Here is a 13,710-nt window from a genome sequence, read left to right as displayed (position 1 = left end):
GCCGCCGACGGCCCCGAACGACGATGACAGGCTCTTCAAAACACCGCACGGCAGTCAGGACATCAAGAAGTACCAGGACAGTATTCGGAATGCCCTCAGTCCGGCTCAGCGGCGTGTGCGGGCCTTGTTTACTAAGGTCGGGAGGTCCCTGGATCTGAAGAATACAGAGATCGCGTCTTTGAAGGCACAAATTACGCATCTCACAACCGAATTAGAGGCTTCAAAGCCTCGCACGCGTAAGAGGGTATATGAAGATGGAAATGAGCAATTTGCACGTATAGAGGACATCGCCAAGGCACAAAAAGCTAGTCAAATACCCCCAAAGCGGAAAAAAACGGCTCGGGCAGAAAGCCAGCCACATGCAGTCGAAGAAGCCCGGGAAATAATCGCCCGTGGGCTCGAACAATATAGACAGGCCGAAGAAGAGGATTGAGTATTTTTTTGCTAGTTATTTTGTGTAGAAATGGATGATTTGCGCCCGTGGAGTGGGTGTGGGCATGGCGTGGGCCAATTTCGTTGTGGGGCGATTTCTTTGTTGGGTCGCCACGTCTAGAATCTTCGTCGATAGCACCTAATGGACTGAGTTCACCTCAATGCCTTGCCCTGGTCGTGACACTAAACACCTCCAAACTGAATAATGATGACTCAAGATCAGTTTGAGTCTTAGTGAACCAAGATTAGCAAAACCACATATAGAAGGCAGAGTTGAGAAGGCCTTGATTAGCCGTGGGAATCTAGGCTATTATCTCGGCAGAGCAACGCAGGAGGAGGCACACAAGCCACGCCATTTCCATAGCAAACACCTTCCACTAAATACAATCACACTAAGTACAATGCGTAACTCACTCCTCCGGTAACTCTTCCCGGTAACTCCCAAGGAATGATATGCCGAAACACCGCAAACATGGCAAAACACAGCAAAACACCGCATGATTGCCCCTAATAGAAGGGGGCAGGGCCCTCGGCGTTCGGGTCGGGGTCCCTGTGCAGCTCGTAGAAGTTGTAGTAGCGCTTCTCGGCCCTGACGCGAGTGGCCTCGTCGAGCCCGCCTACAGGTAAGCCGTTGATGTCCTTCCGGAATTTAGCCCTGGTGAGGCGCGAGACGGACTGCGGTCTACAGGGTTGTGAAGAGGTTAGTAAAGGAGAACGTAGACAAGAACGTAGACATGCAACATGCAACACGCACCCAAACATGTCCCGGTCCAGGGAGATGAACTCCTTCATGGCCGCCTTGTCTCTGCGCTGCTGCACGTAGTTCATGTACATCTGCGTGAACTCCTGCTTGATCCACGGCGAGAGGCGGCTCTTGGTGAGTATCTGGTCTATGATCTCCATGAGGCGTAGGCTGACATGAAACTCGTGGTCCTCCGAGCTGATTGGCTGCTCCATCTCGAATTGCATGTATCTCTGCCAGAACTGGCGGCTGTCAGCGTACCGCTCTTCGTGCTCCTGATAGACTCTGCGAGCTCCGACCACCGATCCCTGGGCTTTCCACAGCAGCGTTGCCCACTCGGTGACCAGGGCCGCCTTGGCGAAGGGGTCGACGCCGGTCGAGTCGATGCGCGCCTTGTAGACGGCCACGGCCGCCTCGACGCCGATCTGGCGCCGCTCTAGGTTGGCCCACGACGTCGTGGTCTCGACCGACTCCGGCAGCTTGCGGAGGATGGCCTTGTAGATAGCGCGCGCGATGTCGACGCGGCCGCACGACTCCTCAAAGTAGGCAAACTGGAGCCGGATGCCCGGGCGGGTGACCGGGACGAGCTGTGCCGCGCGGATGTAGATGTGGCGGACCTCCTCCTCCTTGTCCTTCTGGGCGCCTATCCAGCGGACGTAGCGGAACCAGAACTCGTCGTAGCAGGCGCACGAGACGAGGCATCGGTTGTACAGGAACACCGTCTTGGCGTAGTCGCCCTGGGCCTCCTGAAAGTCGAGGTACTTGCGCCACGTAGCCAGCTGGGCGTGGTCGAGCTCGGTGACGTGGAAATACGGGCGCTTGATGCCGGCCTCAAAGGCCCAGCGGCTGTTCGTGTCAGCCTCGCACGCCTGAAACGCGGCGTAGAATCTGGCTGCGATCTTGGCGCGCAAGTCGCGCTCGAGCTCGAGGTCGACCTTGGGCGGCAAGCCAAAGGCCTGGCACTCGGCCTCGATCTCCAAGCGGTAGCGGGTCAGCTCGACAGCGGGGACAAGCTCCTGGAGGGGCCTGTCGACGGCCAGAGTGCGGAGGTCCTTGTAGTATCGGGCGTACTGGTGCATGGGGATGCGGGTGACGCGCTTCAGGATGGCTAAGATCTTGTCGGCATTCTCCAGGCGCTCCTCGTACTCGAGCCACTTGTCCCAGAAGGGATGGGACAGAAAGTCTATGCCGACGTGGTCCGCGGCGCGCTCGAAGAGCCTGGGCAGTGGCAGTTAGCAATGGCAGTCAGCATGTGTGGGGGGGGAATCAAGGGCATCAAAGGGCATCAAAGGGCATCAAATAGGAAAGACAACAGACGGGTGGGTGAGGGTAAATGATAGAGCGGATGACGAGGGTACATGATGGAGCGGAGACGGCCTGTGCGAGAGTGGGTTGGTAGATGTTGTGAACAGTCAAGAAGGTGCTGTGAACAATCAAGAGGGTGCTGTGAACAGTCAAGAGGGTGCTGTAAACAGTCAAAATGGTGCTGTGGACAGTCAAGAGGGTGCTGTGAACAGTCAAGAGGGTCCTGTGAATAGTCAAGAGGGTCCTGTGAGAGCAGTCAAGAGGGTGTCCTGAGAACAGCCAAGTAGGTATCCTTGGTGTTTCTCACTATGGTGTGTTGTGTGGTGTGTGTTGTGTGGTGTGTGATGTGTGTTGTGTGGTGTGTTGTGTGGTGTGAGGCCTTGCTTTGGCTGTTATGACTCACTCTCTCACAATCTCGGCGTCGTGACAAGTCTCCATCTTGAAGCTGCAGTACTCCATCCAGAGATCCACAGAGTTGGTGACGCTGGCGCAGCCTCGCTCGTAGACCTGTTCACAATCAGCTTTACTGGCTCGACTGCACGCTCTCGACTGCACTCTCGGCACTTACCAGTTCGGCACACTCGGTACCGCCAATGATGAACTCCAGCTTTGCGTACTTCTTCCAGTAGCCAAAGAGGAGGGGATACTTGCGCAGGAACCGGTTGTAGACGGAGCGGACCATCTCGATGGCCCAGGGGTGCGAGTTGCGGTTGATGCCGCCGTCGAGCTGCTCGCACGCGCGCACGAGCTTCTCCCAGTACTCGAAGTTGTCGGGCTGGGCTCTCTGCGAAACGTCAGCAATGGCATTCTCGGACGAGGCATGAGGCAACGTAGTACGAGGCAAGGTAGGCACGGGGCAACGCACCACATCGGCAAGGTGGCGCCGGATCAACTCCCGCTGGAAGCGGTCAAAACCATTGGATTCGTCCTGGGACTCGTCCTTGATGTCCATGATGGGAAGGCCATGCGTGGGGGGTGAAGTTGGCGACGTCTCCACGTCTGGCAGGGGCCGAGCGATGGACGAAGACGGCTCTCCCGCGGCTGAAAGCCGATCGATGAAGGACGAAGACGGCTCCACCGCCGGTGGAAGCCGACTGAAGGACGACGAAGACATGGACGACGAAGACATAGACGACTCCGACTCCACAACTGGCTCTACGACTAGCTCGCGCCGACGTGTAGGCAACGAAGGCGACGACTCCATGTTAAGAGGCGCATGTATAGGCGAAGACGATGTCGGCTCTATCTTCAGAATCCCATACGTGCGGGGAGTAAGTGGCGAAGACTTCATGTTTGAAAGCCGATACGTGGGGGAAGAGGGTAGCGGCGACTTCATCTTCGGAAGCCCAGGCGGGGGAGAAGGTAATGGGGGGAGAGGTGGCAACGACTCCATGTTTGGACGCCGCGTGGAAGGTGGCGGCGCCTTTGATTCTACGACTTGCTCTTGAGGCTCTGTGTCGAGGGCTTCCAGGACCGCAGAGAAATGAAATTGTCTACAAGGAAGGCAGATTATCTGCGAAGGCAGACGATGTCGAAATTTGCGTGATGGAGGTTCTGATTCAGCAGCGCTCCGAGAGAATGCAGATAGACTCGCAGCGGTGCTGCAAGAAGGTGTTGTTGCGGGAGGGTGGTGTTGCGGGAGGGTGATGTTGCGGGAAGGTGGCGTTGGGGGAAGAGGTGTTGCGGGAAGAGGATGTTGCGGGAAGGTTGGTGTAGAAGGGGAGAAGGTCAGGGGTACAAGGTTCAGCGTGGAAGGTTCTAGTCTTGCGAGGAGGGTCTAAGAAGGTCTGGCTTGCGAGGAGGATCTGAGAAGAGTCTGGCTTGCGGAAGGTGCTAGTCACTCTGGGCAACCAGACGCGGGAGGCGTCGGTTGGGTAGGTGCTGCCAGGCAACAGACCTCGGTGGGCAGGTGCTGCCAGCTAATGACGGGAGGAAAGCCACACGGGGTCAGCGCGTTTTGTTGGTAGAGTCGCGGTGGCCGCCACGTGCTGGCGTGTTGCTGCAGGCTCCGCGCTTTCGTGTTCTATTTCCCCAGGCGGGGCTCTGCACTTGCTCCTTCCTTCGCCTTTCACCATTCATCCTTTGCCGTTCACATTCATCTAGAACCGTGGCTACGGTCGTCGTATATAGTAAGTTTCCCACGCGTGAGACCAAGAGCACATAGCTAAGAGCACCACACCACGGGCATTACCACCACACCCCCACCACGGGCAATACCACGACACGCACGTAGATCAATCGCTCACAGCCACAGAAGTCAACATGTTTAAGAGCGACGGCAGCCTCCCCTCCAGGGGCAACGGCAAAGCCATTCACTTTGTCGCCCCTTGGAGTGGGACGGCAATGCCGCTCTGCCCCCGCTGGGCGCGGCACCACTCCGCCGCCCCTAAGGTACGTAGGACAGCTTTCGTCATCTTTCCCTGCAGCTTTTGTCATCTTTCCTGCAGATTTTGTCATCTTTCTCTACAGCTTTTGTCATCTTTCTCTACAGCTTTCCCATCTCCGAGCACCGCAAGTGCACCACCTCACGGGTAGCATTACCACCACGAGCACCACGGGCTTTACCGCCACACCCTCACGGGTAGCATTACCACCACGAGCACCACACCCTCACCACAGGCATTACCACCACACCCAGCAGTACTAACCACCCCCAGACGGGGGAGGTAATATGTTCAAGAGCGACGGCAGCCGCCCCTCTAAGGGGCGACGGCAATGTCATTACTTTGTCGCCCCTTAGAGTGGGACAGCAATGACGGCTGCCGCCTCCCGGCACAGACTGGGTTGGCCAAGTTGCAGACGTCTGTTGAAATAGCTGGCCCAGCATCCTGGACCAGCTTGACCCAGCGTGGCCCCGGCATCCTGAACCAGCTTGGCCCCGATTCGCAGGCCCAGCTCAGCCCCGATTCGCTGCGTCGACCAGCTTAGCCTCGATTCGCTGGCGTCGCTGCCGAGTGCTACCAGAGCATGCATCCGTGCGAAAACTTTCAGTACCCTCACGGTATGGACCCTGTATAGAATACCTCTCCCGCCACTGACAGCCTGCTAACGTTTGAAAGCAGAACAGCTAAGCTAGCCGAGAGCTACCAGAGCATGCATCCTATGCGAGAACTCGGCACCCTCACGGTAATAGAATCACCTTCTCCCGCTACGGCTGGACAAACAACACGGTCATCATGGGTGTTAGAGTAGACAATGTGTGGCTAGCTAGTTGTAGGAAATACACCTGAACCAGTGTCTTCATCAGCTTGGTCCCCATGCCCGCCAGTGTCTTCAGCTTGATCCCCATGCCATGCCCGCCGTGATCTGACCAGTGTCTTCAGCCAGTTGATGCCCATCTCCGTGCGCGTAGCCGTTCCCAACAAGGCCGGCCAGTGTCTTCAGCCGGTTGATCTGGGATGCTGTTAGAGTGGCAATGTGCTTGGCTAGCTAGGTGTAGGGGGGAAAACAACCATGGACAATGTGTGCTTGGTTAGCTAGTTGAGGAGGAAATACACTCGCCCTGAACCGTGTCTCTATCAGCTTGATCCCTATGCCGTGCCCGTGTGACCTGACCAGTGTTTTCATCACCAGCCCATCCCCATCCCCGAACACTCCCAAGGCCGGCCATCTCGACAGCTAGTTCCCAAAAAGACGCCTTCGTATCTTGCTAACGTTTATAATTATCTCAAGTCTCCGTTAGAATTTTGCCCTAGCAGTTGGAGTCTCGGCATTGGAATTCCGCCCTAGCAGTTGGACTCTCGGCATTGGAATTCCGCCCTACTAGTTGGACTCTACAAGTTTTTGTTCCAGGTGGAGGAAAAAGGCGCCTTCATATCTAGCCAACCTTTGCGGTTATCTCTGAATCAGTCAATATCTGAAGCCAACCAGTTGTATGATGATACATACAAAATGAGCAATAAGGGCGTCGCTCCTTTCCAGGTAGTTATCAAGAACAACCTGGGTAAGGCAGTCAGCTGTGCCTTCGTTTTGATCAACAACGAACGTGACGAAGGTTTCAACTAGCTGATGGAGCGGGTAAACGCACATCGCCAAAGGCTCGGCGCACCACCTCCCCAGGTCATAATTACCGACTTTGAGGCTGCGATGAGGAATGCAATTGCCCGGGTTTACCCTGACGCTCACCATCAACTCTGCATCTTCCACATTAACAAGAACGTGGTCCTTCATTTCAAGAAGAAATGGAATACAGCCGCCGCAAAGGAGGTTGCCCGGGCTCAGGCGCAGGCTCAGGGCCAGGGAGGGCAACAACAAGAGAAAAATAACGAGGAGAACAATGACGATGATGAAGAGAATAACGATAACAACGGGGAAGAAAACCAGGTTGTTTTCCGTACGAGAAGACTTCGTGATGGTCAACAAGTTGACCTAGGCCCCTTGCCAGCCGAGGTCCCGTACACAAAGGCGGGAATGTACTTGCTTTGGGAGCATATGATGTACGCGCCTGGCTTTGATGGCTTTAATCAAGCCTAGAAGATACTGAAAGCCGTTTTTTCCGCCCAAAAAGCCATCTTGACGTATCTTGACGATACTTACATGCCACTTGCCAGGGAATGGGCGACTTTTAATTACAGATTTGAACGCTTTGAGCGAATCTACGATCCTGAGCTTCAATTACCGCATTTAGAAGTATATTAACGTTAGAGACGGCGGCGAGGTGTGATTACGGTACAACCACGTTACCAGCGCTTGGGGCGGGGCAGCCAGCGAACACGGTAATTTTGGCTGTAAAATATGGTATTTTCCTAGGCGGTGAGCGTAAGGCCTTGGCGCCGATGTACCTACAGTGTACGGCAACGACTTGACAGTGTATAGAAACGCTCTCTTTGTAAAAGGAGGGAAAAAGGCGCCTTTATATCTAGCCAACCTTTGTGGATCAGTTAATATCAAAAGCTAACCTTTGTGATTGTCTCTGGATTAGTTAATATCCGAAGCCAACCTTTGCGGTTGTCCCTGCATCAGTCAAGTCCCCGGTGGCACTGTATTGCCCCAACACGGCTATTGGAATTTCGCCGCAATTAGCTCTACCAAGTTTTTGTTCCGGGTGGAGGGAAAAAAGGGCCTTCATAGCAGCCTTAGCAAGAGGGGCGTGGCTCGCTGATGCCAATGTTGGGCCCGATGAAGGAGGGAAAGGCGCCTTCTATCTAGCTAACGTTTGTAAAAAGAAAGAAAAGGCGCCTTCATAGCAGCCTTGGCAAGAGCAGGCATGGCTTATGCCAAGGAGGGAAAAAGGCGCCTTTATATCTAGCTAACGTTTGTGGTTATCTGTAAGAGAAGGCAGGTACGCCGGATCAAGGTGGTCACAATGCAGGTAAGAAGGTAGGCGAGCAACGAGTAGTATTGGTGTGAGACTTCAACCTGGCCCTCGCAAAGGAAGGTGGGCGAGGGCCACTGTTTATATACGTGCTCAGGGGCTCAGGCCCGGGGCGCCATGGCGTGGCGTAGTGGCTTGTGCCAACTGGCAGTGTTCCGGCCAGTTGGTAACAGGTGGTGAGCGCGCACCCTGTGCGCGCGGCTGGTGTTTGGGTTGTCCTTTCCTTACATTATCTCTGGATTACTTAACATCTGAAGCTAACGTTTGTGGTTATCTCTAGATCAGTCAATATCTAAAGACAACCTTTGTGGTTATCTCAAGTCCCCGATGGCACCCCAATACGGCTTTGGAATTTCGCCTTGGCAGTTAGACTCTACCAGTTTTGGTGTTGCTCTAGCAGTTCGACTTTACCAAGTTTTTAATCCTGGCCTCGACACTTGCGATATGTCTCGCTGAATGAGTCCGGGACCTTACGAGGAGTAGGCATCTTTCCATCCCGTCGACGCGAGAGAGGGTGGAGATGGAATTTTGCCCCACCAGCTGGACTCTACAAGTTTTGCTGTTGCCCCAATACGGTATTGGAATTTCGCCCCGCCAGTTGCACTCTACAAGTATTGCTCCCTGGCAGTTGCACTCTACAAAGTTTGTTCCACGTGGAGGGAAAACGCTGTTGGAATTTCGCCCTAGCAGTTAGTCTATGAAGTTTTGTGTTGCCCCAACGGCTAGCAATCAGCAGCAGGCTAAGCGGGATGCGGTGCTGCTAGCTTCAGTCGAACAGCTGCCAGCTTTGGTTAAACAGCGGCCATTGCTGCATCGTCAGTGAGCAGAGCGCCGCCGCCACCCAAAGCTATTAGAATTTCGCCCTGGCAGTTGGTTCTCCCAAGTTTTGGTGTTGCCCTAACGTACTACACAACACCGAGCAAGCCTCAGAGAAGCTTCACGTGAGTTTGCGCTGCGGCTCCAGCAGCTATTTCGACAGACGATTGATGTGAGGGCCTGGTCCTCCAGGCCTCCCAGACGCTCTGACTAATCAGACGCCAGTTGGGTGGATCCACCCGACCAGCCAGAGCCCCACCTTGAGACGCCCTGGAAGAATCTCGCGAGGGGAGGCTTTTGAGCTTCTTTTCCCTTTTCCCTTTAGTTTAGAATCTTCGTCTATAGCGCCCAATTGAGGAGTTCCGCCCTCATTCTAAGCCGGCCGTGACAATTGACATTGTGCTAGCTCTTTTACGGCAAGCGATCTCAGTTCGTCTACGGCATCGAGGCCGAGCTTCTTTGGTCGCCATCGGCAAACAGGTCAGTAGTTACATCCCCCCATCACCTTTGCTGGCCTACCCTGCTGACTTATTCTACCATCAAAGGCAATCCAGGAGCGCATCAAGAACCTCGACTTCCAGGACTCCAAGGCCTGCATCTCGAATGTCGACTCACAGGGATCCGCCGAGAACATGGTTATCCAAGTCATTGGCGAGGTCTCCAACGAGGCGGGTGAGCCCAAGAAATCTGTGCAGACCTTTTATGCGAGGTGCACAGTTTACTGGAAAACGTAGTAGATTGCTTGAGGAATTTAAGCTATCTGCCCGCAGGCGAAAAATCTATGGTGGGGGGATAGGCTGGTGGTACATGGACCATTAAGTGGTCTAGGCTAGGCCAGGCTTGGCCTAGCACACCTTTGTGCCTGCCCAGCAGCCTTCTTGCTCAGCAGCCTCTTGGCTATTTTGTGCTCAACGACATGCTGCGATACATTAACAAGCATATCGAGGAGGAGGCTGAGGAGCCGACCCCAGAGTCAGCACCCGCCACCGAAGCCCCCGCCGTAGTCGAGCCCGCGGTTGAGGCCAAGTCTGAGACGCCTACTCCGGAAGAGGTCCCCGAAGTCAACGAGTCCACTGCTTTAGACGCCGACGCTGTTGACTAGAAGCTTGAAGAGGCCAGCTCAACCGCAAACGAGACAGCCTCGGAAGAAGCCGCCGATGTGCCTTCATACCTAGCCAACGTTTGTGGTTATCTCTGGAAATTTCGCCCTGGCAGTTGGCTCTACCAAGTTTTTGTTCCAGGTGGGGAGAAAATGCGCCTTCCATCTAGCCAGTGTTTGTAAAAGGAGGGAAAAAGCTACCTTCATATCTAGCCAACGTTTGTGAAAAGAGAGAAAAGACGCCTTCATATCTACTAAAGTTTGTGCTTCTCTCTGCATCAGTCAATATCTGAAGCCAGCCTTTGTAATGATTGTCTCTGATTAGTCAAGTTCCCAGCGGTTATCACTGGCACCGTACCCTAATAGGCAATTAGATTTCGCCCTTGCCAACACCTTTACACTGAATAGATGATGACTCGAGATGTCAGTAAACACTGAATACAATCACACTGAGTACAATCCCGTAAAACTCCTCTCGGTAACTGCTGTCCCGCCACTTTGGCGTCTCTTCATAGTCGTATCTGGGGAACAAGTCGCCAGCTAAGGAACAAGAAAGTTGCCAGCCAAGGAACAAGAAGTCTGGTTGTCTGTAGTTGCGGTGACGCGCCAGAGAGTCTGGTGGTCTGTAGTTGAGGTGACGCGCTAGTTAGTTCAGCGCCCAGAATCGTGATGGTAGTGCGATGGTGGTGCGATGGGCATCTGGCCATGAGCAAGATGAGAATCTCGGACGGTTTCCCGTCTCTTGGCTGGCGTGTTTCCGCTGTCACGTAAAGTCTCAGCTAGGCAGCCAGGTTAAAGCACCTACATTCCCCTTGATGGTATCCCGAGGTGTAAGTTTACTAGAAAAACGTAGATTGCTCGAGACAGCTATCTGCCCGCAGGCGAAACATGTATGGGGGACAAACACGCATGGGGGACAAACACGCGCAACTAATAACAAACACCCGATTCCCTTTGCCTCCAAAAACCCGAATGAGCCACTGGCGAAAAGTCGTGCGTTGCCAGTTCACCACCTTCTACTGCGCTGCTAGTTCACCTTCTACGCTCCTCCAATGTTATCCACAGCGACCTAGATGTCCCTCAGGCGCTGTCCTCTTCCCCAATCGAGAATGGCCATCATCCACTGGTGAAGGCGTACAAAGTGCTTCGCACTGCACAGCGAGAAAGAGGCCACCCGCTGGATATAGAAAACCTGCTTGCCATCCTCCTCGACTCTCCACGAGACATGTAGCTGGGCAAGGTTGCTGTTGATGGCCAGGCTGTAGCAGTGATTGGGAACATATCCACTATCTCCAAGTCTTGTATTGAGTCTTGTGTTGAGTTGGTTGATAGCCTGAACGCAAGCGGCCGAGGCGCCGGCACACTGGTTCGCCGTAACCCAGAGGCTTCTTTGAGTCCCTGCAAACTGGACGGCAAGGAAGGGGAACAAAGCGTGGGCGGCCGCCTGTGCGTAGTGTGGAATCTGCCAATGGAGCAGAGCTTATGTCAACCGCTGTGCGAAGGTGAAAGTGGGTGTGGTGGAATAACCATAGAGCACGTCAGGGTATGGCTGTATGACTTCCAGCTCCAGGAGGTTGGGTAGGAGGTGGCGAGCCATATACGCGCTGGTCGATGATAATAAATGTCCATTTGAGTGTCTGAAAAAGGTGGGAAAGACATGGGTTTGGAAGTGGCTGCGGATATCACGCTCGGCACATCCGGCACCCAGCGTTTCCAGGTCGTAGAGAGCCTCGACCACAATCTCCGAGGAGAGCTCAGGCATCTCGGGCAGTATGGAGGCGATGTGCTCGACATGGGCAGCTACGGCATCGGGAAGCTGTTTGTGCGGATGCCGGAAGATGATATGGTTGGGCCAAAGGCAGTCCTCACGGTAGCTTGGGTGCTTGACGAGCTCCATATTGGCGTCGTCTCTGAGGTCGTCGTCCTTGAGGTCGTCGTCGATTTCTTCTTCGTCGTCAGGGATTAAGTTTATCGTACTATAAGGGTCGACGCGCCAGCGTTGAGCAAGCCGGGCGGGTCGTGGCATGGCTGCCATGTCTCTGGCGGGTCGTGGCTCCGTGGCTGCCGTGTGTCTGGCGGAACGTCGCGGCTCCATGGCTGCCATGTGTGGTACATCGAGACCTCTCTGTCGCAGTAAAAGTGTGAGATATGCAGTGTGGGAAGAGACATTCAGCGTAGAAAAGAAGGGAAGAGACACGCATCGCAGAGGGGAAGAGACAGCATCGCAGAGGAGTAGAGACACGCATCGCAAAGAGAGGGTGGTTTCTTACTTGGGAGACTCCTTGCGGCTTTGTTCGGAGGTTTCAGTAGAACTGGTGACAGCGATAAAGGACTTGCGGCTGTGGTGACGGGCAACAAAGCCAAGGGCGCCAAAAGCGGAACACGCTAAGCGGACGCCAGAAGCGGACGTCAGAAGCGGACGTGCGTAATAAGCCACAAACCCACAAACGTGCACAGCTCGTGAAATGCCCGAGGCGGAAAACTCGGGCTGGCTGGCCCCGCAGGCTGGCAGGCCCGCACAGTCCCATTGTTTCCATGTTGAGGCCCAAGGTTCTGTGCGAGGGATGTGTTGTTTCTACGTTGACGCTTAAAGGTTCTATGCGAGGGAGTTCAGAAAACAAGGCCACTTTCACGTTGATGGGATTTCTACCCAAAGCCTGTTGCCTGAGGCAAGGTTCTGTGCATCTCCGTGTTCCACCTTGACAGTTCAGAAACACAAAGCGTGTTTTCCACAAGCCGGTTCTCCACAAACTGACTTGAGTCGTTATGTAGGGGATTAATAACCAGCACGCTATGCAGAAGATTTGTCCATGCTGCTGTTCACTCCTGCTTGTCTCAACTCTGTCGGTCAATGGCTCGTATTAAAGCTTGCTCTCGACCGCCTCCGTCGTTCCTTGAAATTCAGGAGGACGGGGCTATAGCGCCAGATTATGAATCTTTACTCTTTGCTAGTTCCGGCGACTATATAAAGGGAACAAACCCCGCTTGATAATCTTCTGGCCTTGGCTTAGAGAGCACCTTCGCTTCTTCCTTCTATGCCAATAATAATTACTATCCCGAATTCGAATTCTATACCGCTCTCGCAACCGCCCCTCAACCCTATCCAAACGCCGCCACCAATTGGCAGCGCAAGGGGAGAGAGCGCCGAGCCTACCTATATCTCAGTACTCTCCTCGAGTCGCCAGTACTGCAGCGCAACGAGGGAGAGTGCCAAGCCTGCCTATATCTCAGTACTCTCTTCGGGCCACTTTCTGCTCTTTTATATATATATTTTGGTAATTTTCATTCCCTTGGCTGGCGACCTTCTTGTTCCTGGCTGGCGACTTGTTTCCCTCAGAATACGACTACGAAGAGACGCCAAAATGGCGGGACAGAGTGAGTTACCGAGAGGAGTTGTACGGGATTGTACTCAGTATGATTATATTTGAGTGAAGGTGTTTACTGATATCTCGACTAATCATCGTATTGGGTAACGCGGTGCTAGCGATAACCGCCGGGACTTGACTGATTAGAGATAATCACAAACGTTGACTAGATATGGGGGTAATATAAAAATTGTAGAGTCTAACTACCAGGGCGAAATTCTGATAGCCATAGTAACACCAAAACTTGGTAAAGTCTAATTGCCAGACACCAAAACTTATAGAGTCTAACTGCCAGGCACCAAAACTTGGCAGAGTCCAACTACCAGGCGAAATTCCAATAGCCGTGTTGGGGCAATACGGTGCCAGCGATAATTGCCTGATCCAGAGATAACTATAAAGGTTGGTTTTAGATATTAACTGATCTAGGGATAATTACAAAGGTTAGCTTTAGATATAAAGGTGTCTTTTTCCCTCTACCTGGAACAAAAACTTGGTAGAGCCAACTGCTAGGGCGAACCAATAGCCGTGTTGTTGTATTATACAGTCTCGTCCCTTCCGAGAGCTCCCAGGATGCGCGCGTAGTGGACGGTCCTCTTATTGACCACCGTGTGACGGGCTCGCCGTAGACAGGCCATTG

General features: G+C 53.7%; 3 protein-coding genes across 3 annotated transcripts; all 3 read right to left on the bottom strand.

The window, feature by feature from the left end:
• Window positions 1–939: 939 nt before the first annotated feature.
• On the bottom strand, window positions 940–3,431 carry B0T26DRAFT_756839 (uncharacterized protein; the record flags this gene model as incomplete). Its single annotated transcript, XM_060446167.1, has 5 exons — window positions 940–1,114; window positions 1,193–2,392; window positions 2,883–2,986; window positions 3,048–3,263; window positions 3,345–3,431. The coding sequence occupies 5 exons, from the start codon at window positions 3,429–3,431 to the stop codon at window positions 940–942; spliced, it is 1,782 nt and encodes a 593-aa protein (XP_060290138.1).
• Window positions 3,432–10,777: 7,346 nt separating this feature from the next.
• Window positions 10,778–11,095, bottom strand: B0T26DRAFT_657911 (uncharacterized protein; the record flags this gene model as incomplete). Its single annotated transcript, XM_060438825.1, has 1 exon — window positions 10,778–11,095. A coding segment is annotated over one exon (318 nt), but the record flags the coding sequence as incomplete, so codon positions are not given.
• Window positions 11,096–11,188: 93 nt separating this feature from the next.
• Window positions 11,189–11,734, bottom strand: B0T26DRAFT_756837 (uncharacterized protein; the record flags this gene model as incomplete). The annotated part of the gene is made up of 1 exon (XM_060446166.1): window positions 11,189–11,734. One exon carries the CDS (start codon window positions 11,732–11,734, stop codon window positions 11,189–11,191), a length of 546 nt encoding a protein of 181 aa, XP_060290136.1.
• Window positions 11,735–13,710: the final 1,976 nt, after the last annotated feature.

Source organism: Lasiosphaeria miniovina, assembly GCF_030549165.1.
Source record: "Lasiosphaeria miniovina strain SMH2392-1A chromosome Unknown B0T26scaffold_8, whole genome shotgun sequence".
NCBI lineage: Eukaryota > Fungi > Ascomycota > Sordariomycetes > Sordariales > Lasiosphaeriaceae > Lasiosphaeria > Lasiosphaeria miniovina.
Note: the sequence above shows the minus strand (reverse complement) of the source record. Positions and strands in the feature narration are given on the sequence as shown.